At 49.6% G+C, this 24,438-nt stretch overlaps 1 protein-coding gene across 5 annotated transcripts in view; it reads right to left on the bottom strand.

Moving 5' to 3' along the window:
* The window catches only part of Tbc1d9b (TBC1 domain family member 9B), a 37,220-nt gene extending 19,030 nt beyond the window's left edge, over nucleotides 1-18,190 (bottom strand). For all 5 annotated transcript variants that reach the window (XM_032912040.1, XM_032912041.1, XM_032912043.1 and 2 more), the window contains exons 1-7: nucleotides 17,990-18,190; nucleotides 13,524-13,634; nucleotides 8,524-8,642; nucleotides 4,309-4,537; nucleotides 3,242-3,500; nucleotides 1,864-2,071; nucleotides 211-423 (exon numbers count right to left, since the gene is read on the bottom strand). In XM_032912040.1, the coding sequence (XP_032767931.1) occupies nucleotides 211-423; nucleotides 1,864-2,071; nucleotides 3,242-3,500; nucleotides 4,309-4,537; nucleotides 8,524-8,642; nucleotides 13,524-13,634; nucleotides 17,990-18,107 (1,257 nt within the window). In that variant the 5' untranslated portion in view covers nucleotides 18,108-18,190. The remainder of the gene's footprint in view (nucleotides 1-210; nucleotides 424-1,863; nucleotides 2,072-3,241; nucleotides 3,501-4,308; nucleotides 4,538-8,523; nucleotides 8,643-13,523; nucleotides 13,635-17,989) is intronic.
* Nucleotides 18,191-24,438: the final 6,248 nt, after the last annotated feature.

Genomic DNA, 24,438 nt, shown 5'->3' with positions numbered 1-24,438 from the left:
GCTGGCCTTGAACCTGTAACCCTCCTATCTCAGACTGTCAAGTGTTAGGATCGCAGAGACATGTCACTATAGTGGACTTAGCAATTCTTTATAGTAGCACCCCTGGTCTGTATACCAGGTGCCATGAGTCACCCTCCAGCAAGCACCACAGGGTCCCCCTCAGGGGTAGCAGATGGCTTTGGCCCTATTGTTCCTAAGTGGCCTCCTCACCTCTGGGGCTGGGTCTGGAACACTGGCTTTTGTTCCCCCAGCGATGCTGCCTGTCTGCTTGGACGGTGTTTTCTGGAGGAAGTCAGAGATCCTCTGAACCAGGAAGTCACGGTCTTTCAGGTTGGCAAACAAGAAGGTCATTTTACTCTTAGTGCTGATAGACAGAGGGCTCGGCAGGACACTGGAGCTGTCAGCTTTCTCAACAATGGTCACCTGAGGGGACAAAAGAACACCGTGGGATATTTGTGATCTTAGGGTGTAGACAGAGCTGGGGTGGGCTCTCATGGGCACAGGGCAGTGAAGCACTGAGTGGCTAGCTGGTGTCAGGGAGGGGTGAGTGAGTGCAATGGCCCTGAGTGGCCTCTGGGAAGATGATGTAAAATGTACACCCAGCTGCTCCTGTTGGCTTTTCAAAAGATGGCCTGTTAGCTGTGACCTCCAAACCATGTGAGTAGTCAGTCCCTCAGCTGCAAGGCTCCCAAGGCTCCTGTTCCCAGGGAACCGTTTCGGGCAGCTCCTCCCAAAGCGTGGCTCTGACTGCAACATGCAGGAAGAGTGACACGGGCTTCAGCGGGTGCAGCCCAGCTCCAGTGGGGGACAAGCAAAGGCATACAGGCTAGGCCTGGTCATGAGGGGTGAGTGCTGGCAACAAGGAAGGCCAGGAAGTCACTAGCTACTCGTTACTGAAGGAGTCTCTGGGGGGGCAGTGACTGAGCTGTGACCTGGCCTTACCAGGTGAAGAGCTGGGCGAGGGACAGGACAGAGGGCACAGACAACTCTCTGAGGTGTGCGTGCAGCCGGCTGGAAGAGTTTGCAGGACTGAAGCAGACTGAGCAGGGCAGGATGCGTCTTGATCTAAGTGGGGTGCCTGTATTTATGTGTGATGAATGAATATATGGGTGTGTACACCTGCGTGCATAGGTGTTTGCACATCTGTGGGACATATGTGGTATTTATATATGTGAAGGTATGTGTAGTGTATATGTGAGCGTGTAGTGGATACTTGTGTATGTGTAGGAACAGGTCTGGGTGTGGTGTGTGTGATGCTTGTGTGCATGCGTATGTGTGACACTGTGCACGGTCTGTGTGTGGAAGCCTCAGGTGGTCAGATGGTGTACTGATGGTCTCAAGAGAGCTCAAGAGTCAGTTGGGGGTTTCCTGTGCACAGGGAGAAGATGCTGGAGGATCCGAGGTACCACACTCTGCCTGCCACCTTCATTTGGTTCTGCTGGCTGCACTGGGAGCGTACGTCCCTAAGGGGTTCGATGTGGTTAGGACTTTCCTGAGGAGGCTTGGAGACTTTCCTGTCTGGTGGCTGTGGAGAGGAAGGGACAGACTCTGGAGGGAATCCTGTCAGGACATCTCTGGTTAGGATGCAATAACCAGGAGAGTCAAGATCAAGGATGACTCCAGGTCTACCTGGGCAATGGATGCTGGACTGTCACTTAGGAGAGGGAAGGTATGAAGGATGTGTCTGGGAGTGAGACCCAAGAGACCAATTCATGGAGCCATCCTGAGTAAGAAGGCCTGGAGCCGCCTGGCTGTGGTGTGGGGGATGGGCCAGCTTCCATCCTGAGCAGCTGTCATGCAGCTCCTGGAGGCTATTCTGCCTCAGAGTTCTGCCCCAAGAGCGGCTAGAGCCGAGATGCTCACCTCCCTCAGGGGTATGATGAGACGGCACGCATCTTCCTCCTTGCTGGCAAAGCAGATGTAGTTGTAGGAGATGAACATCTGGCCGGGGATGTGTAGCTTGTTAAATGGCGTCCACAGGGTGCAACCTGTGTGTCCATCCAGCCGTTCATCTTTTGGGAGCCGGAACGTGGCCCTGTAGCACTCGTTCTTAGCTCGGGCATCCAGGTCTCTGAGGAAACGAAATGGAAATTCAAGGTAGGGTAAGAATTTTCTGTTTCCACACTGGATTCCAGATCCTTGGGGGTCTTGCAGTAAGCAACTCATGCCTGGGAACTCAAGAAAAGAGATGGATTTTTTACACCAAACATTAGAGACAGAACGTAATGTTCCCTTGAGGCTGGATGCTTTGAAAGGACACCTAGAGGCTCTGCCGCTTGGTACTGAAGGACAGGCAGTCCTCAGATTTGCTTGTGTCCTGCCTGGAGCAGGAGCAGCATGACATGGGGCCTGAGGTCCTTCCCCATACAGGAAGAGCTACCCCACCTTGAAACCCAGACAAGATGCCCCGGCAGGGAGCGGTGGAACTAAATCAAACTGTGAAGCTTACACGGTTCCTGCTGTAGAGAAATGCAGTCTGGTGGCTGGGGCAGCCTGATCGTGCCTGTTCTGGGTCTATGACCACACAGACATATCTTCCTAGCTCCCAAGAGCTTCTCGTGTGCCTTGAGTGGCTGGCACCAGGGCCTGAGCATGGACCCAGACTTACAGCCTTGCACACTGCCTGCCATGTCCCAGTACTGCTTCCTATCTTTCTGCCCGGTCATGCTGTCAGTCCCATCGAGAGTAACATCCTTGTACAACAACGTCCTGATTTAGAAGGCGCACCGTGGGCCTGCACCCTGGTGAACGGATGCAGCCATGAAATAATCGGACTCCAAACACACCCATGCCGAGTCCAGCAGTGCTCACCCTGGCTCTGGAGCCCAGGAAACATCTGCAATCTCAAGGGAATGCATGTCCTGAAAGCTGAGGCCCAAACAGAGGTGAACTGCTGCGCTGACCACCTTGATGCATTCTCCAGCCACAACCGCAGACAAGGTGGCCATGACCTCAGCTCTGTCTCTTTTGCCAGCTTTGGGCCTGAGCTCAGACCCATGACACTAAAGCCAGCAACTCCAGGACTCATTTGCCTAAGTCATGCAGCCTCCTGGGACCTCAGCATACTCTGCCTCGGTTATTCTAGCTCTTTTCTCCACTGCTTCTTAGTGAGGGACTGCTCTGTCACCCAGCATCCCAAGTAGTGGGCCTGTGAGGGCATGTGCTGGACGCCTGGCTGGGTTTGTGGACCTGGCCCATCCTCACTGCTGTGGGATCTCCCGCCCTCGGGACGGTGGCATACCGCTTTAGAGCTGAGATGTTCTTGTGTGGCCGGATAGGCCTGGGCAGGGCCTTGTCTTCCAGGAAGCCCTCGCTGTCCAGCAGTTGTCGCATGGCCAGGTTGGCCAGCTGTTCCATGAGCTTGAAGGTCTCACCAATGTTTAGGAACATGGAGAAGAACAGCTCCTGGTCCCGCGTGTCCACACGGATGCTCTCGGGGAAGAGTAAAGTGGCATTCTTCTCCAAGCGTGTAACGTCCACCCACTGTACCACCAGGCTCACTGATAACACAGGGACAGACACACCATCCATTAGGAGCGGGCAAGGTGAGAACTGCCATTCGCCCTCAGAACCTCCCTCGGATTGTTCCCTAAGGACACTGTTTACTTCTGCCCCTCCATGTCTGAGCCTAGTCACATCATGACATGATCCACGAGGAGGCACAGCGCATTGGGCTCACTGCTGCTCCGTGCCCAACCTTACTCGTGAATGCCTTACCTGAGTGGATAAAAACTGAAAGGAGCAGACAGACGGAGAACTAGCTAAGACCCTGGGAGCCCCACTGGGGTATGGACCAAGTCAATACAGTAGGTCTGGCATACAGCAGGATACCAACCTCCGCAGAGTCGGTAACTGGCCATTGCGGTCTGACAGGTAAACAGTAAGGGGAGGAGGAGGAGGGCCCGGAGGGAAGTGGGCTCAGGAACGAGTGTTGATACCTGCCAACTGGGTCAGCTATAGGAAGTTCCTTTTGGGGTGACAGTGACAGCAGCAGAGGGAGCTGCTGGCTAAGCTGGGAGTGAGGCTTGCCTCCCGAGGTCATGAGTAGGTGACAGCGGTAGGTACTGAAGGAAGATGTGTCACTGTGCACAACACTGGAGGCTCCAGCTACTGTGAAAGCTACAATATGGGTATTGCCTGGGTACTCCCACCATAGGGAGTTAAGGTGACATCTGTGTTTGAGGAGACAAAATATCTAGGTGCAGAGGCGTGGGATATGCACTAGGAATGTGGGTGCAGTGAGGTCAGGGAGGCGAGGGCATGGCGGAGCTGAGCATGATGTAAGGGGTGCCTTCTGCCCCACCTCACCTTCCTTCCCCAGCAAGAAGGAGTAGAAACACAGGTGGTTGACGGTCAGGTAGAGCCAGCCCTGCCGAGGCACTCGGCCCTTCCAGAAGCTACAGGAGTAGTAGTTGACCAGCTTCTCTCCCTCTGGCATGCCGAACTGCTTCCGCATCTTTAGCTCTGCCTCCTTGAACTTCCCTGGGTCCTCGTCCCCCTGGGGCTGCAGGTTCTTGTTCTCTTCTGCGATGATGCCCTAGAGAGGACAGCAGGGTTTGGGCCACTGAGCATATCGGAGCAGTCCCAGAAAGGAGTGGAGAAGCCAGGAACCCAGAATCTAGGACTTCTTTAATTAAAAAAAAAAACAATGAGGGAGGAGCTAGGAGTCTCCTATAGCCTGGGCTGACTTTAGATTCTATGTAGCCAAACCTGACTTTTGTCTGACTGCCCCAATGCTGAGGTTACAGGCACTTGCTGCCACATCTGTGGTTTAGGTGGTGCTCGGCTCAAACCCAGAGCACATCCAGCGTGTACTCTAACAGCTGAGCTACACCCTGGCCCTCAATTAAGTTTCAAAATCAGCTGCATCTGCCGCCCTCCTATCCCCCACCAGCCCAGTGCTGTTGATAGTTTTCCAGTGTCCTTACCTGTCAGCATCGCACGTGGATTTTGCATTTGTGCACGCATGCACATATAAGAGCAACTTTGCAAGAAGCTGGTCCTTCCCACTATGTGGGTTCTCAGAGCAGAACTCTGTGGGACTCGCACAGCAAGTGCCTTTCCCAGATGCTTCTTCTCACAGGACCTAAGCCTCCTTTTCTTTTCCAGTCTCAAGTAAAGTACATCAGAGGGCAGGCCAGATAATGCCTCCCAAGAGCCTCCCAAGGCTGTTTCTGCCCTTCCCTCTTCCCAGCGGGCTCTGCTCCACGGTCTTCACTTTGGTCTCCACGGGCTCCATGGGCTCCTTGCCTTGGGGCCCGCCTGTTTCTGGATCCACTACTCTCTCTGCCTTTCTAACTCTTGTTTTCTAAGAAATTAGCTTTGGCCTAAAAAATCTCTACTTTTTGTCTAATTTCCTGGTTTCTCTGGAGTTTCTAATTTACTAAATGGGACACCCATTAATGTCTCCTTTCCTTCTTTCCTAACACTTAAAAGTCCTGTCTGTGAACCGCTGCTGCCTTGCACCAGTTCCAAGGTGTAGCATTTCAACCATCATTCAGTAGGTTTTTCCTGTTGTATGCGCACAGCTGTGAGCGTGTACTGGTCTGCACATGTGTGGAGGCAGGAGGCTACGGCCAGGTGTCTTTCCTGATTGCTTTCCACTTTATATATCAAGACTGGGTCCGTGACTTGGGCCCAGAACCAGTGACTGGCTAGTCTCACAGGCTGCTCCACTTTCTAGTGTTGTAGTGGAGCGGGCTGCTGCAGACTGCCGCAAGCCATTCGGCATTTACATGGGTACTGGGGATCTGAACTTCCGTCCCTATGCTTGTGAGGTGAGTGTTTTACCTGCTCAGCCAACTCCCAGCCCTTAGTCAGTTTTATGAGTCCTAATTTCCATGGGCTATCTTGTGATCCCAAGAGGTTTAGGCCTCATCCTCATCACAGCATTACTGTAAGAGATGGGACCAATCGGGAGGTCTTCCTGTCACTGGGGACATTTAAGAGGACACTAGGCAACTGGGCATGGTGGCACTCAGGAGGCAAGGCAGGCTATGAGTTTGAAGCTAGTATGGTCTACATAGTGAGTTCCAGGCTAGCCAGGTTTACATCATGAGATCCTGTGTTTTAAATAAAAATGAGAACAGACACCCCAATTCCCTCACTTCTCTTCCATGTCTTGGTGAGTTTGCTTTGTCACAGACTTGGACCATGATGTGCCAACATAGGTTAACAGGGAGAAACCCACCAGGACTGTGAATCCGAAACACCCTTTTTGCTTTATAAGCTGATTATCCAAGATACCTGTTAAGTGACAGAAAGTGAACTAGTGTCCACTGACCGCCAAGCCATCCTGAGCTTCAGAGTTCTGCTGGAGTGTTTGTTAGGGCTAGCATTTAGCATTTAGGAGATGCATGATAAGGCTGCCCTTACTACTACTACCCAACAGGAGAGTACCAGCTGGGCTTGCCCTGTTTCCCTGGAGCTAGAAGACAGCGCAGGTCCTGCCTTGAGCTCCAGTGTGTGCAAAGAAGAGCTAAGGAACTCAGTCCGGTCCGCCAGTCTACGGTGTCCAACATAGTGAATTCTCATGGCTTGCTGAGAGAAACTGCATGGCAAAACTCTGCACAGCACAAGCTCTCCCGGGAACCTCAATGTAGCCCAGGCTGTCTGGAGCTCACAAGCCTCTGCTTACCTCCTGAGTGTGGGGATCACAGGTGTGTGCTATTATGCTTGGCTTCATAATCATTATTTGGCTATAAAATATTCCATTAAGTTTACTACACATGACTTAATAACTCCCCAAAGATAACGCACATATCAAAATAAGGACTTAGAAAGTACTGGAGAACTCGAGTAAGATTATTGTTCTCCGGGGTTGGGGATTTAGCTCAGTGGTAGAGCGCTTGCCTAGCAAGCGCAAGGCCCTGGGTTCAGTCCCCAGCTCTGAAAAAGATTATTGTTCTCTTACTACAGAGGAAGGAAAAGTGTTTCCCTCTTATGGGGTTGGGAGGCACTGCTTGTGGTGTTTGGGGTAATCAAGGCTCTAGGGAGCACAGTAGTAACACATGTCAGTCACTCTGCATCTATTAATACACCACAGGGCACACCCCCGAGAATCGCTGCATAAAAAGGTATAAACCTTTTAATTTGTAAGATCTTTTGTTACTTGGTCTGAGTATAGAGGTGCATGTCTTGATTCCAGCACTTGGGTCAAGAGTTCAAGGCTAGCCTTGACTACATAGTAAGTTCTGGGTGAACATGAACTACCTAAGCTTGTATCTCAAAAAACCCCAGGAAGTTGGGCATAGTGGTACATACCTTTAATCCTAGTACTTGAGGGGGTCAGGCAGAGCTCTGTGAGTTCAAGGTCAGCCTGGTCTACACAGTCTAAATAGGGACTTTCACACCAGGATTACATAGAGAGACCTTGTTTCAAACAAACAAACAAACAAACAAACTAGTAAAAATACACCAAGAAAAAGATTTCCAGTGTCTTTCCCCATTGGTCAAGGCCCTGGCAAACACAATTACATACATGCCTATGTATAGAGCATTCCAGAAGGAATACACACCCCAGGCTAACCTTCAGACTCCAGAGGCCAGCAAAGGCAGGGGCTCTGCAGGTGTGTGGGTCAGCTTTGTTAGCCTGACAAATCAGTGTAAAAGGAAGAACCTGCCTTCCTTTATTTGGTCAGATGGATCCAAAGTTTTCAGTCCACGGCTGCAGCCTCCCGTTGCTTTGAGTCTGTGATGGCATGGCACATCATGGTGGAAAGTGTATGGCCATAGAGGCCTTCCCACCTTGCAGTGGCCAAAATGCAAAGAATGTAGAAGGGACCAGGGTCCCAACGTCCCCATTCAAGGACACATCTCCATCCACCTAATTGTCTCACATAAGTTCCCACCCGCTAAAGGGCCCAGCATCTTCCAATAAGACCACAGGCTGAGAACCAACCATGGGCCTTTGGGGGATATTCAAGATCCCAACTAGAACAAGGGACAATCACGGTCACAGTCCTTTCAACCATCAGAAAATGAGAAAAGACTTCAGTGTTCACCCTGTGAAATGGGTACAAAGCCTACTCCAGGCTGTTTAAAGATGAGGTAGGACAGACAACACAGCTTAATTCTTGGAGTCTGCAGGGCAGTGGATCCAGGACCCCAGAGATACACGAATCTACATAGGTTCAAGTCTCTTCTATAAAGAATTTGCTGATAGCCTGCGCCCACCCTCCTGAGTGCTTCAGCTCTTCTTACAACATGCATCACAGCAGGAATGCTCTGCTCTCTGACAGTGTTCAGTAAAGATACCATCTGTCCCCCAAACCTTTTTTTTCTTTTTCTTTTTTTTCTTTTCTTTTTTTCGGAGCTGGGGACCGAACCCAGGGCCTTGCGCTTGCTAGGCAAGCGTTCTACCACTGAGCTAAATCCCCAACCCCCCATCCCCCAAATCTTACCGACACACGGTTGGTTGACTATGGAATTCATTGTCTCCCACAGATACGCACCACCAACTGTGTGGCCGCTAGCACTCCACAAAGGGAACAGAGTTGGTTGTTAGTAGGACATGGGCCTTACGTGTATCTTGCCCTTGACGAAGGTAGTGATGTCCTCCTCGTTGTCGAAGATGGACAGCGTCTGAAGTAAGTTGTTTTCCAGCCACTCCCAGTGTTTGGTGATCTCTTTGCGGGAAGAACCTAGTTCAGTGAGGGTGGATGAGATCAGGAGAACTCAGACTCACAGCAGAGAGGTCCCCAGTGCTCTGTTCACCTGACCACTGCCTTCCAAGGCACAGATGAACCTTTCCTGCTTACACTCTCTATCACAACAGAACCCTCCCTCTCTCCCCTCTACCAAGGGCAACTTCTGGCTCTGGATTCCTGTTCTTCTGGAGACAATCTATATGGCCCTAAGCCGGTGGGCTCATCAAGTTTCTTTGTCCAGTTGACAGATTCTCTGCAGGGCAACCAAACAGCTACTGTCTCCTGCTGGCCTTCCCTATCCCCCAGCATCTGTCTGAGCATTGCAAGCAGGGTAGAAAAGGCAGTATAGTGCTGTTCCAACAGGCCAGGGGATTGTCTGCTTCCATCAAGAGTCTAGAAGTGCAGCCCTGGAGGTGAAGCAAAAACCCTACACTGGAAAACCTTTCAGAATGGATGCCCAAAAGGACAGGAGGAGGGAGCAAGTTGTATTCTCCTCAGTTGGGCCAGGGTGGGGCAGTTCATGGGTCCTGGCAGGAAAAGCAGCCACGTGTCACAGCCCGGCCCACACACTATTAACTATGAACCAGGTCAGAACACAGGGTGTTTGGGAAAATGCTTCGTTAGGGAGCCACACCTCCAGCCCTGAGGGCGACACCCTTCTCTGATTGGCAACACTCTTGTACCAACTGTGCTTGTGATCCTGACCCCTTCCTGGCTAGGCCCGGTGGTCCCCACCACCTGCTCCCACCCATGGCTCTGCTCATGGCTGTGCTGCAGCCTGGTGTGCCTTCATTAGGGATGGTTTGTTTGCAAGCAGCTCACCAGACAAGCAACTTCATAGCATGGAGCCTCTCTGATGACAGGCCTCGGGGAGGACGGCCACGGGAAGACATGCGCCGGAAGTACTAGGTAAGTCAGTGAGCCTCACAGTCTCACTGTCGCCCTGTAAGCCCCTTCGGCCACCCATTTCCCCTCCCTGGCTTTTCTTTGTGCTTTTCTCTCATGGTCTCCTTCTCCTGGTACACAGAGGCGTGGTTAGTAGGAAGGGACTCCCTTCTGGCCAGAAACCACGATCACACTTCAGAAGTTGAACTGACATATGATGCAACTCTCAGTATTATTTCATCTTTCAAAAACTTAGATTTATGTGTACAAATGTTTTACTTTGCATGTCTGTGCACCACTTGTGTGCCCTCACGAGTCAGAAGAGGGGGTTAGATCATCTGGGACTGGTTATGGGTCACCACAGGTTCAGGGAACCACACCTGGGTCTTCTACAAGTTGGCAAGTGCTCTAACCACTAAACTACTCTCCAGGCCCCAGGGCCATTCTCTTTTATAAGCATATTCCCAGCAGCCATAGATAAAATCGTCATTCTGTCTGTCTATACCTGTTTGTATTTCGATTATAAATGTTTATGTGTCCATCTCTTAGTTAAAAGTAAGTCATTCAGGGCTGGAGAGATGGCTCAGTGGTTAAAAGCACTAGAGTGCTCTTCCAGAGAGGTCCTGAGTTCAATTCCCAGCAACCACATGGCTCACAACCATCTGTGATGAGATCTGACTTCCTCTTCCGGTGTGTCTGAAAACAGCTACAGTGTATTCGCATACATAAAATAAATAAACCTTAAAAAAAGTCATTCATTTAATATTGAGGATACAAACTATATCATCTCTGTCAGGTACTGGGGATAAAAAGAAATGTAGTAGCTAATTAAATTACTGAGTGTAATTTCTGTAAATTCAGAATTGTCTACAGAGCTCCCTTCATCCAGGACATGTCAGGTACCACAGGATGACACCAGGGTACAGAGAAGTTCAGGCAGTTATCCAAAGCCGCCTAGCAAGGAAGTGACAAGTGAGAATGCCAGTCCAGCTGCCTGGAGTAGCCTGCTCTCATCCTCAGGAGTTCCTGTCCATCCCATGGGGCAGCCAAGTCACTCCCAGGGAGGGAGGAAAGTGGGAGGTGGATGTGTGTCTGAGGAATCTGGGGAGGTGACATCTGATGAGCATTAACAGAGCAGAAGGGACACTGCACAGAAAGCAGCAGAGGCTGGTGGGAAGTCACAAACACCAGGACACAGCTATGGAGGAGTCTAGGGTGGAGGTGGGCAGATCTTGGACATCCAGAATGCCAAGGTGAGAGACTGGGATTTACCCCAGAGCATTCCTGCAGGACATTTGCTGTTGGCAAGCTGCTTCTGAGACAGAGCCCTGACTATTGGGGAGGTAGGCACAGGCAAGGCTAGGGCAGGGATGGCATCTGGTAGGGGAAGTAAAGGAACTATGGCCAGTGAATGGGCTACCATGTGTCATCCCCCCCCAACCATGGGGTCACCACTGGCCCCCCCTCTGTCTGTCTGTCTGTCTGTCTCTGTCTCCTCTATCTTGGGGCTACCACCCATCAAACACACACACACACACACACACACACACACACACACACACACACACACACACTCCGAATCAATTATTTTTTAAAGTCACTTGCCTCCGTGGGACCAAGGCTCATAAAGTTCCCAAACCTTTCAGAGAACCCTTATCTCCTGAAGTAATTCTTGTAACTCCCAGTAACCTCTGTGGGTCTGAAAACCAGGAGATCTGGGGTCCTGCTGGGCTTCTCTACTTGGCCTTGAGCATACTGACCTGTTTACTTGTCTACAGAGACACAGGTCATTACTGTTAAGGGTGCCAAGGAGGAAGAATATAGCACCTAGGGCACAGTGTCCATTTCTAGGTTACCACCTGCCTATGCTTTCAAGCCCTTGACCGTCTAACCTCCACCCTGAAGCCGGGTCCAACTGCAAGGCCTACATACTTCTGTACTGAGCCTCCCAGTGTCTCACACATGCTAGGCAAGCACTGTACCACATAGCTACATCTCTAGTCATTTATATGATGTTATTTATTGGTTTTTTGAGGGTTTCTGTGTAGTCCTGGCTGTCCTGAAACTCTGTAGACCAGGCTGGCCTTGAACTCAGAGACCTGCCTGCATCTCCATCCCAAGTGTTGGGATAAAAGGTGTCACCACCTGGGTTGGGGATTTAGCTCAGTGGTAGAGTGCTTGCCTAGCAAGAGCAAGGCTCTGGGTTCGGTCCCCAGCTCCGGAAAAAAAAAAAAAAGAAAAAAAAAGGTGTCACCACCACTGCCTGTTTTTTTTTTTTCCTTCGGAGCTGAGGACTGAACCCAGGGCCTTGCGCTTGCTAGGCAAGCAGTCTATCACTGAGCTAAATCCTAACCCACCACTGCCTGTTTTTTTCCTTCTCTTTTATCTTTTTTTTTTTTTTTTTTAAATAAGGTCTCATGTTGCCCAGGCTGGCCTTGAACTTGCCACAGGACCAAGGATGACAGACTTCTGATCCCTTCTTCCTGAACCTCTCAAGTGCTGGGATTATAGGTATGCACCAGCATGCCCAGTTTATGTGCTGCTAGGGACCGAATGCAGGGATCTGTGATGCTAGACAAACACTCCACCAAGCCTCGCCCTTAGCTCCTACTTATTTATTTTGAGACAGGGGCTAAGTCTCCCCAGCTGGTCTCAAATTCATGATCTCATACCTCAGCCTGAGATTATAGGCAAACACAACTATGCCTGGCTGAGTTCTACAAACTCTAGAGACCTGTCATCTTAACCTTGGGTCACCGACTCCGTGTAATGCTGGACAGGTCACTTGATTGCTCTGGGCCATGGCTTTACTCATCTTCAAAACAGAGGGGGCTGAAATACCTGTGTGGAGGTTCAGGTGAGCAGCTGATACAGGAAGTGCTGTCTGGACACTGAGTCACTTCAGCCTGACTGACACACATTGACCGTCCTCCTGCTCTGGCGTAGATGGGCTCACCTCATCTAAAAACAGCAGCTACAGTAGACTCCTGTCGCTCATGGCAGACATATACTACAAGGTCCCTCAAACACTGACTTAGAGACTACTCAACCCTTATCCCAGGACCAATACAAGCTAGGTGAAGGTCTCAATGTTCTAGCCACTCATCCGTGTATGACTTTCTCTCATGAGCTTTTCTATTTAATGATGCTTTGCATGGAATGGGATGAACAGCACTGAGGTTCATTTCAGAGTGAGCTTCTCTGAGGCTTTCTTTCGGTGAGGCACACCCTGTCTTACACATGCTTCTTCAAGGCCCTCTTTCTGTGGGGTGCACCCTGTCTTACACATGCTTCTTCAAGGCCCTCTTTCTGTGGGGTGCACCCTGTCTCACACATGCTTCTTCAAGGCCCTCTTTCTGTGGGGTGCACCCTGTCTTACACATTCTCTGAGGTCCTTTTTCTGTGAGGCACACCCTGTCTCACAGTGCTTCTTCAAGGCCCCTTTTCTAGGGTACCACAAGCTTCTCTGATGTCCTCTTTCTATGAGGGGCACCCCAGTCTTCCTATACCCAGGGGGGAAGGCAGCTCTCGAGCACTCTCCATGGAGCCCATCCTCATTAGTGAAATCACCAGAGCAGAAAGATGGGAAAATATGTCACCCCATTGATTAAAAAGGACCTTGTTTCTAGTAGAGAGCCAAAATAAGAAAGCTAAGAGCTGCCCTGACCCACTTCCACTGGAGACCCAGGCCACCACATGAACCAGATTTCTTACCATGTGTGTAAGAGTATTCAATGCTGGGCGTAAATGAGGGGTCTAGAGGTAAATATGAGCAAGAAATTGAATGGACCTCTGAGGTCCAACTGCACCTCCCTTGAGACAAGGGGGATTTCAAGAACACAGGTTCTGGTGAAGTCCAGGCCTAAGTCCCCAGGAGCTGCTCCACTTCCCTTGAGGGACATCATGGGGTTCTTGGTAGACATCACCCCATTCAGAATGCATTTCCTGTCCCTTCCCTCCCAGTGTGACTTCATGATTCAGGGCACTTACCACATGCCACTGTCCAGTAGACCTGTGAGTCCTGGGTCTGGTGCAGGATGCGGTAGGGGGCCACACGGGCACTGGAGTCCAGCACCACATCCAGGGTGCCCACAAGAAGACCTATGGGTGGGCAGAGAGAGGTGGAAGGTGAGAGCCCTGGGGGCCAAGCCTAGCCTGAGTCAGCTCACACAGTACATCAGGAAGGCCAGGTAAGGTTAAACAGCCAGACTTCTCACTACTCTCAGGCTTCCTGCCAGGGTCTCTCGAAACTACTCTTCCTGTTTCTTCTAGAAGCATCTATTTTCTTGGCTCCGAAACACAGTAGAGGACTTCTGACACAGGCCCTCACTATGTAGCCTTAGGTGGCCTGGAACTTAAGTAGATCAGGCTGGCCTTGAACACATAAAGATCTGTCTGCCTCTGTTTCCTGAGTGCCGGGGTTAAAGGTTTGTGTCACTGTGCCTGGCCGCGGTAGATGTTTAATGGGACTCAAAGCTCAAACAATTATGGGAGTCTCTTTTGCAGAAAAATCAAAAGTAGGTTTTATTTATTTGTAGACAGGGTCTCAAGAATCCTGGGCTGGCCTCAAATTCAGTAGTCAAGGTTGGATGACTGGGCTAATCCTCCTGCGGTACCCTTCCCTGGTGTTGGCATCAGTCAAATGTGCCACTATGCCTGATTTACGTGGTGTTGGGGATGAGACATGAGCTTGTCTGTGTGCTAGACAAGCACTACCAACAGAGCTGTATCCTCAGCCCCCGAATTAGGTTAAGATGAACATCCCTTTAACATGTATGTATCGAACCCAGGGTTTATACAAGTTAGGCAGGCATTCCTGGCAGACCTACACCCCTGGCTAAATATTTTCTTTTCTTTCTTTTTTTTAAAGATGAAAATTGTTTTAAAAAAAGGAAGATTTATACATGCCACGCTGGATAGTTTTATACCAACTTGACACAGGCTAAAGTCATCTGCAACTTCAACTAAGAAAATGCCTCCATAAATGTCAGGTTGTAAGCAAGCCTATAAGGTATCCTCTTAATTAGTAATTGATGGGGGAGGGCACAGCTCATTGTGGACGGTGCCATCCCTGGGCTGGTGTTCTTGGATCAGGATCAGAGGCTCAATCCATTATCATTAAGGCAGGGGCATGGCAGAGTCCATGGGGCTGGAGGAGCCAAAAATTCTCTATCTTGATCCAAAGGCAGAGAGGAAAAGATCGCCAAATATTTTCTTTACAGTGAGAAAATGTTATAAACTAAAATAATAAAACAGCACAGTGCCTTTTTCTTTTTTTAAAGACAGGGTCTATGTCATCCAGGCAAGCCTTGAACTCATGATCCCCCTGCCTCTGTTTTATGAGGTGGGATCACAGTGGGTCACCATACCTAACTTACATACTTTATCTTCTATAATTATTTGTTTTTATCATGGTGTGGCACACGAGGAGGTCCAAGGACAACTCCCAGGAGTTGTTTTCCTCCTTCCACCACTGGACCCGGGGACTGAACTTGGTCTTCAGGCCCCTTTACTCTCTTGCTGGTCCCACAGTCTTGCTGGTCCCACACTGTCTTTTAAGTAACTGCCAGATGCATCTCTTAAGAATGTCCCCCTCCTTCCGGCACTGCTGGCTCAGAACTTTGGTTCCTCAGAGAGCGAGGACATCTTAATGCCCTCCGTATCAAACCCAGGAAGGCAACGCAGACTTTTTAAACTGCACGTGCGGTTCTGCACACTGCAGTTCTGGAAAGTCTGGGCGGCCTTCAAAGTCATGGCTGAGAAGGACAAGGAAACATCTTTTAGAATCATCAGATTTTTGAAAAACTTTTTTTTCCCCCCCTTGGAACTGAAGCATTTTAGGGCATTTCAAGTCCTCCCTACCCACTCCACTTACCCTCCGGCCTGATGACAGTTTGTGGCAGTGTTCTTTGTCAATATCATCATTTCCTGGCAAATCGGCAGGAAACCCCTATCTTCTGCCACCGTCCGCCTGATCCACTCCTCTTGATTACTTAAACAGTGACGTAATCGAAAGGCCCTGCCTGTTGTTCCTGTTTGAAACGTTATTCCTTCCTTTTCGAGGAAGTGCTGCCTCTGGGGAGATCTGGAAATCTGCTGCTGCTGTCTTCTTGGCTCACAAAACCATTTCTCTCTATTATTCACTTTTAATACTCTTTGCTAACCTACCACTTTTCATCTGACACCCCCCCCATCTTTAATAAGCGCAGCGAGCAGTTACAGAATAGATCCAAACAATTTCTCGTTTGTTTTACTAAAATGTTAAAAAAAAAAGTCCAGTCACTTTACCCTGCAGTTAGGAATCCGGAGAGTAGCTCAGCTGACAAAATGCCCACCATGAAAGCAGGAGGATCTGAGTTCGGATCCCATGTGTCCACAAAACGAGGGGCGTGGCTACTTGGGTGTGTAACCTGAGTGCGGGATCTCTGGAGTTCACTGACCAACAAAGCATCTTGAAGCACAAGGTTGGGGAGAGCTATAGGAGACACTCATGCCAACGTCTGGCCTCCACACATACAGGCATGGGCTCCTGCATGCACACGGGGCTGGCTGGTCTCTGTGAGTTTAAGACTAGCCTAGTCTATGTAATGAGTTCCAGGCCTGCCAAAGTGAAATAGTGAGACCACAACCACAACAAAAGAAAAAAGGCACGTCTGAGCCTTACTATATGGTTCGCAGTCAACTTCTCAATGTTCACGTTGAGGTTTTCCTCTCGGTCTTGGGAACACTCTTTTAGAGTTTCTGTATAAACTACTGGCATAGCCATATTGCAGGACCTGAAATCTTTTTAACCTGCTGACCCTCTCCTCACACCCACTCTTTAATTAGATGTTCAAGTTAGCAAGTTATTATTAATATTAATTATTATCTTAATCGTTTCCTTTTTTTTTTTTTTTTTTTTGTTTTTTTTTAGACAGCACAGCATTTCTCTGTGTAACCCTGTCTGTCCTGGAACTCACACTAGACCAGGCTGGCCTCAAACTCAAGAGATCCCCCTGCCTCTGCATGTACCACCATGGCTGACTTATCGCATTCTTAGTAACATGTACGGGTGTTGTGTCTGCATGTTTATCTCTGCACCGTGTTTGTGTCTGGTGCCCATGGATGCCTGAAGAGGGTACTGGATCCACTATAACCAAAGTTACAGATGGCTGTGGTATTTGAACCTGGCTCCTACAGTCCTTAACCCCTGAGCTGCTTCCTCAGGCCAGGCTGGTTAGTTTTGCAAAGAGGCTTGAAGAAACCTGCATTACTGATGAATCTCTTAGGGATACAGTGCTAAGGAGGTTGTGGAAGCCGTGGCAGACTGCACAAACCTGGCTCACTGGGATTTGGAATTTACAGGACAGCTGGCACAGTAGTCTGGTTGCTCAGCCTTGGGGGCCGAGGGGTGGGGGGGTTTGGACACAGATGAAATGATAAAGCAAAAAGGACTTGTCCCATGACAGTGCCCTGTGTTCCTCAGTGGCCTTATGGTAGCTTCCAAGGTTGGTCACTGGGCTGTCCAGGAGGGCCGTTTCCTAACTCACAATAAACATTGGGCCCCAGAGGCAGGCCCAGCACTACCTCCAGTCTTCTCTAGGCCCTTTGAGAAGCAGCCTGATTGTGGAAGAGAACATTGAGTTTTCTTGGAATAGGTACAGTCCCTTCACATTAAGAAGTGTGGCTCATGAGATGCTGGCAGCTGATGTCACCTATGAGAGGCCTCCAACTGCATCTGGCAGAACTGTCGGCTGCCACACTGAAAAATCAGGGCATTCACGGAAAATTCACTTTCTGTATTGAAAGATCTGGCATCCAGAAGGGTCCACATACTGGGGTCTGCTGCAGGGCCAGACCTGTGGTACTTGACAGGCCCTGGAGCCTAAGGGGCTTCCAACAAATTCTGCTCAATAGATTCCTACAGTGCCACATGTCACACAAAGTCAGAGGCACCCACTCCAGCTGCTTCTGTGTGAGTGGTAGTTCCCAGATACCTAAGAGGCACCTGGGGTAGCTCAGAGGGACACTTCATAAATGCTGATAAATATGCAAAAACAAGCTTTGGGCTGGGAACTCTGATGGCATCAAGTGAGAAGAAGCCGTAGGAGGAAGGGGAGCAGAGGTCAGGGCATCTTTGGTCTTCACAAAGAGGCAATTCTTCAGTGAGCTAGGAGTAAAGGGGGTAAAAGAAAACGTGTGCTTATACCACTTGGTCCCTCAGAGGCAGCTGGGGAAACTGAGGCAGAGGGCGAGCTGGGGGAACCCTGCTGGCTTCTGGCTGTTAAGTCACTTTACAGGACGGTGCACACGTCCCGGCGGAGGGCCACTAGTGTCCTTCCCCTGCTGCCCGCCCCAGGACCGTCCTCCTCACCCGCGTTCCGACCCCCCTGTGCCACTGCGCGTGCCCGCGGGTCGCGTCCTGCTGCCCCGCCAGGCCTGGTGCGCACAGGCCCGGCCGCCCGCACCCCGCTCACCCGTGAGGCCGCCACCCTTGCCATGGCCTCGGCGCCGCTGCAGCACGAAGAAGGGGTTGGCCCGCTCCGTCACCCATAGCGCGTTGGCCACCAGTACCTCCTCCGGGCCGAGCCACATCCCGCGGCCGCTCACACCGGGCCAGAGCCCGTGAGGCGGAAGCGCGCGCCGCGGTCGCTGCGCCCGAGTCTAGCCGAGCTGAGCCGAGAGGCCGGGGCGGGGTCGAGACGCCGGCCTGATGGTGGCTCCCCCTAGCGGCCGCACAGGCTCACAACGCCGCCTTCCTCGACCTCTCTTGGCCTGGCAGTCCTGTCCAGCCTCGCCACCGCTTTCCAGAGTGTAGGGGATCACATGCTCTCCGCCTACTGTGCAGCCCAGGAGAGTTAATGTTACAAAAAGCGTCGGGAGAAGGGTTAGCAGCTCCTGGTCAGTCTCGGAATTTTGACTCAAATCTAAGGTTGGAAACCTCAAGAGCCCAGTTGTCAGGAAGAGCAGTTGGTGTCCTTTGAAATAAGTATGCTCACACCTTCTGACAGATGGACTGGAGTGGGGTGGCCTTGAGGTTGGGGTCACACATAAGCCTCCCCCGCCCCCATTTTTTTTTTTTTTTTTTTTTTTTTTTTTTGCATTAGCCGACAGCAGTATGAGCTGGAAGTGCAGTGCACTGCTCTTACCTCTCCTGGCCTGAAGGCGGCAGTCTCTGACAGTAAAAATTTATCTTCAGCTCCCAGCCCAGGGCTTCTGCCACGGAACCATGAAGCAAAATTAGCTACTGCTGGCTCTGTGAACTAGAGCCCGGTGAAGCAATTAGGAACACGACAGTTTCTGGCTCAAAGGCGCAATGGACTCCGCCTGGACAACAGGTGTGAACCATATTTATTTTGGTAAAAGCAAGGGAGACAGCTGTATGTCCCATGTCACCTGGATAGGGCAGAAGGTGAAAGGAAGGAGAGGTAGATCATTCTGAGAGGATTTGGAGAGCTAGTTGGAGGGTTTTTGAAACAGAGACTCTAATCCAGAGCCTCAAACTTTCTGGATGATCTGAGACTCTTTGATTCCCCTCCCTCAACCATCCCCATTGCTAGGTGGTGGTACTGGGGATGTAACTGAGAACTTCAACATGCTAGGCAAGCACTCTGGCCTGCATCCACAGGCCCTTGAGTTGGGTTCTGTCACTGGCATTCGGGGGTGTGGCAGATGTAATGGGTGACAGCCAGAGTGAAGTACAACCTTTTTTTTTTTTTTTTTTTTTTTCCGGAGCTGAGGACGGAACCCAGGGCCTTGCAGGCCTTGCACTTGCTAGGCAAATGCTCTACCACTGAGCTAAATCCCCAAATTCCCCCCCCCCTTCTTAAGGTTTATTTATTATATATAAGTACACCGTAGCCAGAAGAGGTCATCAGATCTTATTACAGATGGTTGTGAGCCACCATGTGGTTGCTGGGATTTGAACTCAGGACCTTTGGAAGAGCAGTCAGTACTCTTAACCTCTGAGCCATGTCTCCAGCCCCGAAATACAACCTTCTGAAATGCAGTGTGTGACTCCGCTTTCAAGATATGGAGACCGGCTTTCTTGAAAACTCTGAAGTATAATATACTCGGGTTATCCTGACAGAATACACAGCAGTCGGTCTGGTTGTCCATCATATTTCTACATGGGGGAGTGAGTATGATATCCATATATGAAAACATAAATAATCATCTTTCACATAATCACAGCCCATTGCCTTAGTGCGTTCTAATAGTAAATCCTGAGAGAGGACTTCGGAAGCACAAACAAATGCCACTGTGCTCTCTGGAGAATTCTACACTCAAGAATTCGGAAGTAAGCCGGGCATCCTGGTAGACGCCTTTACCTCAGGACTTGGGGGCCGAGGCAGGCATATCCCTATGAAATCAAGATAATCTACCTAGCAAGTTCTAGGACATCCAGGGCTGCGTAGAGAGATTCCATCTCAAAAAAATAAATAATAAATTGGAAATAGTGGGTTGGAGGGATGGCTCAGCAGAAGATGGAGGATGCATCTCCAGGGGATCTGATACTCTCTTCTGGCTGCTGAGAGTAACAGAAATAGCACTCACTTGTGTATGCACGTGCGCGCACACACACACACACACACATACACACACACACACGGGAGGGGGAGGAGAGACAGAGATAAAAGTAAATCTGCAAAAAATGTAATTTGGAAGAATCATAATTTCATAAAAAGCATCTGGAAATACCCGAGAACCAGCGAGAGGCTTGAGTTTGATCTCAGAACCCACATGGTAGGAGAGAAACAGCTCCTGCAAGCTGTCCTCTGACTTCTAAATAAAATAAAAATAAAAACTAACTAAATGTAATTTAAGAATTGGAAGTATCTGTTCTACCCTGCAGTGCAGTAAAGGATCGTCTATTCTGGTCTCAAAGGATGGTCAAATTTGAATATACGTTAGTGTACTCAAGAGTCAAGAGACGAAAATGTCCACCAACTAACTGATGGATAACAAAAGTGGGATAATGTCCCTCCCTGCAACACCCAGCCATAGATATTAGCCTCTGACTTGCCAAGACATGGGCGGACCTCGGACATCTGAGGCCAAGACATAGACTGCCGGCATTGCCTATGTCTCTGCATAGCTAACACGCTCCTAGGTGCTGCAGTTGACCCAGAGACCAACCTGTAAGGACTCGTCTTTGTAAGGACAATACTATTTATTGAACACTCAACATGTGCTGGGCCTATGTCTTGTGATTTTGTTTTATAAAATTTGCTTGATAAAAATGCAAAATTCAGGCTTTGACATCATCACAGGACTTATCAGTCAACCACATTATCTAATACTTCAGCTCCTTTTCATTATCTGGAAGGAAATGCTGCCCACAGCGCCGCTCCTGCCCAGCCTTCTCTTCCTCAGCCCCTATTAACCGCCAATCTGCTCTTGCCCCTCTGATCTGCCTGTTCTGGGCATTTAGTGTGAACAAAATAACCTGTCCTGTTGTGCTTGGCTTCTTCACTCACCATCCCATGTCCAGGGTACATCCATGTCTTAGCATGACTGTGGCTTATATGCTATGGCTGAATATTGCGTGAAGAGATATGCCGCATCTTGTTATCCATCAATGGATGGACATTTCAGTCTCTTGGCTCTTAACAATATTATCATAAGCACTGTGCACGTCTCTAAAACGGTTTTTACCTCTTTATGTGTGTCTGAGTATGTGGCATATTTGTGAACAGGTGTGCATGACCACACAACACATGTGTGTGAGGAAGTCAGGGACTGGGTCCTTTCTGCTATCACACTCTATTTCATGGAGACGAGGTTTTTTCTCTTGAATCCAGGGCTTCTGTTTTCTCAGCTATGCTGGAAATCCGAAGCCCCATCAGTCCTCTCATTCTCTGATCCCTCCAGCTGGGGGTACAAGTGTGCCCAGTGTGTCTGGCTTGTTAAATGGGGTCTGGGCTCCGAAGATACCCAGGAGCAGCAAATACTCTCACTGCTGAGCTGACTCTCAAGTCCCTGTGTATAAACTTGAATGAAAGTGTTTTTTTAATTCTTTTGGATACGATAAGATCCAATAAGATAATAATGTTAAGAATTAAGAGCCACACTCTTCTCTGTCTCTCTCTGCCTCTGTCTCTTTGTCTCTTTCTCCCTTGGAGATAGTGTCTTTATATGGAGCACTGGCTGTCCTGGAACTCCCTGTGTAGACCAGGCTGGTCTTGAACTCGCAGAAATCGACCTGCCTCTGTTTTTCTGAGTACAGGGATTAAAGGTGTACACCACCATACTTAACTTTTTCTTTTAATTAAAAACTGTTTAGATTTTACTTATTTTTGCTTTATGTGTATGACTATTTTGCCTGCATGTATGTCTGTATGTCATATGAGTACCTAGTATCTTCGGAGGCAGAAGAAATAGTTGGTTCCCCTGAATCTGGAGTTACGGATGGTTGTAAACCACCGTCTGGGTGCTAGGAATTGAACCCAGTTCTCTGGAAGAGCAGCCAGTGCTCTCCCTAGCCCCGGAAGCCAGGCTTCTGAGCAAACACCAGCCTCTTTCAAAGCAGCTTTTCTCATCCGATATTCTTACAGTGTGTCGGAGTTCAAGCTATGGTTCAACACCCATCTAGCCGTTTCTAGAGCGTGTGAAGTGGTGTCACTGTGGTTTGGACTTGTATTTTCTACCATGTCCCCTTAAAGGAACTTGTGCTTTTTTGTCACCTGCAGAGAGTATTCCACACGACACGAACAGCTTTTTCAATAGAGTTTTATTGAAACGGTTATATTAGCAAGTTCCACACATACAGGTGTACACTATCGGCATAGAGATACATGCCAGACAATTTCACTACTTAATTATACTTACATCAACCGTGTGGACCTAGGAGTTATGCTGCCCATTTCCAGGGGTTGACAGGTCTGATTGTCAAGAAATCACATTGTCCTTGCAGATGTCTGAATTCTTGACAGGGTAACCCCCCCTACCGTGACGTCGCACATTCAGTTGATGAGCAATCTTGCTATTTGAACATTTGATGTGTGCTCTTTCTGGCACAAACCATCCACTGGTGAGAGACAGTCAGGTGCATAGCTTCCCTCCAGGTGCCCCGCCTTGCCATCTGCCTAAGGCGTGTTCTGAGCTTTCCCACCCCAAGTTGCCAGTGCTTAGGTTAGACAAACAGTTGTGTACGCCATCCACTGAAATGTTGTGCATAGTCAGCAGGAACCTGGAGGGAGTAGGGCTCGTTGAATGATCCAGATATGAAGGGGGTGACTTCAGTGTTTATACGAGTGTTTGTAAAAGCTACGGAGGGTCAGAAGCAACCTGGACACGTGGGGCCTAGAATTTAAACTGGTTCCTCTCCTTTTACGGGGGCGGGGGCGTATGTCTATGAGGCGATGCCCATGTCTCCTCCCAGCTTGAGCTCTTTTCTGCCCCTGTAAACGACACTGGTGCAGTTTTCTTGGGTGAGGTTTGGCCACTCAGGAGTCCATCTTACTTCCCATGGTAGGCACCAGATGCTAGACACCAGATTCCATCCCAGGCAACAGCCAAGGGAGCTGTATTCACGCTGGGTCGGCAAGCCAGCCAGGGCTGCCAGGGAGGTAGCGTGTGTCGTGACTGCTCCTAAAAGGTCTATGTGTAGAACCAGGACAGATCTAGTGATTGGGGCATAAAGCATGGGTGACAGTCGGCGGGTGCAGCTTGCTTAACCTGAAGGGGAACTATGACTTGGGATGTCTCATTTTATCAGACCCTCCTACATTAAAAAAAAAAACCAAACCAAACCAATATCTTGGTTTAGTACCTTCTAGTCATTAGAAAAGTCCTTTAATATAATGTAAATACATTGAGACTTAGTTGTGGATGAAGGGTAATTCCAAAAGCAGGTTAGAACCCACTTTCTGTTGGGTTAAATTTGTGAAAATGTAGCCCAGTACAGGGTTAAATGTTGCCAGTGGGTAGAATCAGGCTAGGGTTGTTGACAGGGAGGAGGGTCTAATGGCAGCTGTGGGCTTGTGGGTGGCCAACAGGCCCCTTCCCCATGCATGTACCCGCCCAGCGAGTGGAGTTGAGGGGACATGAGAGGAATGACACACAATGGCATCAAATGTTTTGGGGATGGTGGATGGTGAGGGGATGGAGGGTCCACTACAGGAGAGGTGTGAGATGATCTTGGCGCTCAGCCTTTCCTTGGGAGGGGAATGAGTATAAAGGCGCTAACGGCTGAGTGAGGGCTCCACCTTGAGCTCTGGCTACCACCAGTGCATCTGAGAAAGATCATACTTTTAGGTTGTGGAGTGGGGTCCTGGCCACCTCAAGCCTGTCTTAAAGAGTCAATAGGAAGAAACTGAAGGATCCCAGGGCCAAGGCCTGAGTTATTCTGGAAGCAAGGAATCCTCCCAGAATCTCAATACTTGGGTTGCACAAAGTTCAAAGGCCCTTCTGCCCTGCACCATGTGTTTCTTCTTCCTTCCCCAAATCAGAGTGAAGAAAGCAGGGAGAAAAGTGTATTGAGCCTAGGAGGATAATCAAGGGGGGGGGTGGCTTCCACAGGGCTGTTTTAGGGCCCTCAGGGCCAGGTCTGTAATGTAGAAAGAAATGCCACCCTTTTAGCAGCTGAGGCTGACAGCTTTCTCTGCTTCTGTGGTCAAGACAGATTGGTGGGGTCACAGCTCTGGAAAACATGGATGGCTGTTATTATCCCAGGCCTGCTGGGGCCCACTAGGTCTGTCCTCATCTGGGAATACCCATAAAGAAGAGAGGAGCCTATCAACCCTGCCAGAGCCCCGAAGGAGTTCCTTGGCTACAAGGGGGCCTCCTAATCACAAACTTCAGCTCTATACTCAGGCTTCAGGAGGCTGATGTGACCTGTAAGTACTGTAATCTGCGGAGAGCCAAGGGGCCAGCCAGGAGTCTGTCTGCAAGAGCACCTTTCCCATCTAATTGCTTTTCTTGC

The sequence above is a fragment of the Rattus rattus genome, chromosome 9 (genome assembly GCF_011064425.1).
Source record: "Rattus rattus isolate New Zealand chromosome 9, Rrattus_CSIRO_v1, whole genome shotgun sequence".
In the NCBI taxonomy this organism is placed as follows: domain Eukaryota; kingdom Metazoa; phylum Chordata; class Mammalia; order Rodentia; family Muridae; genus Rattus; species Rattus rattus.
The sequence above is the reverse complement of the archived record's forward strand: the minus strand, read 5'-3'. Positions and strand labels throughout refer to the sequence as shown.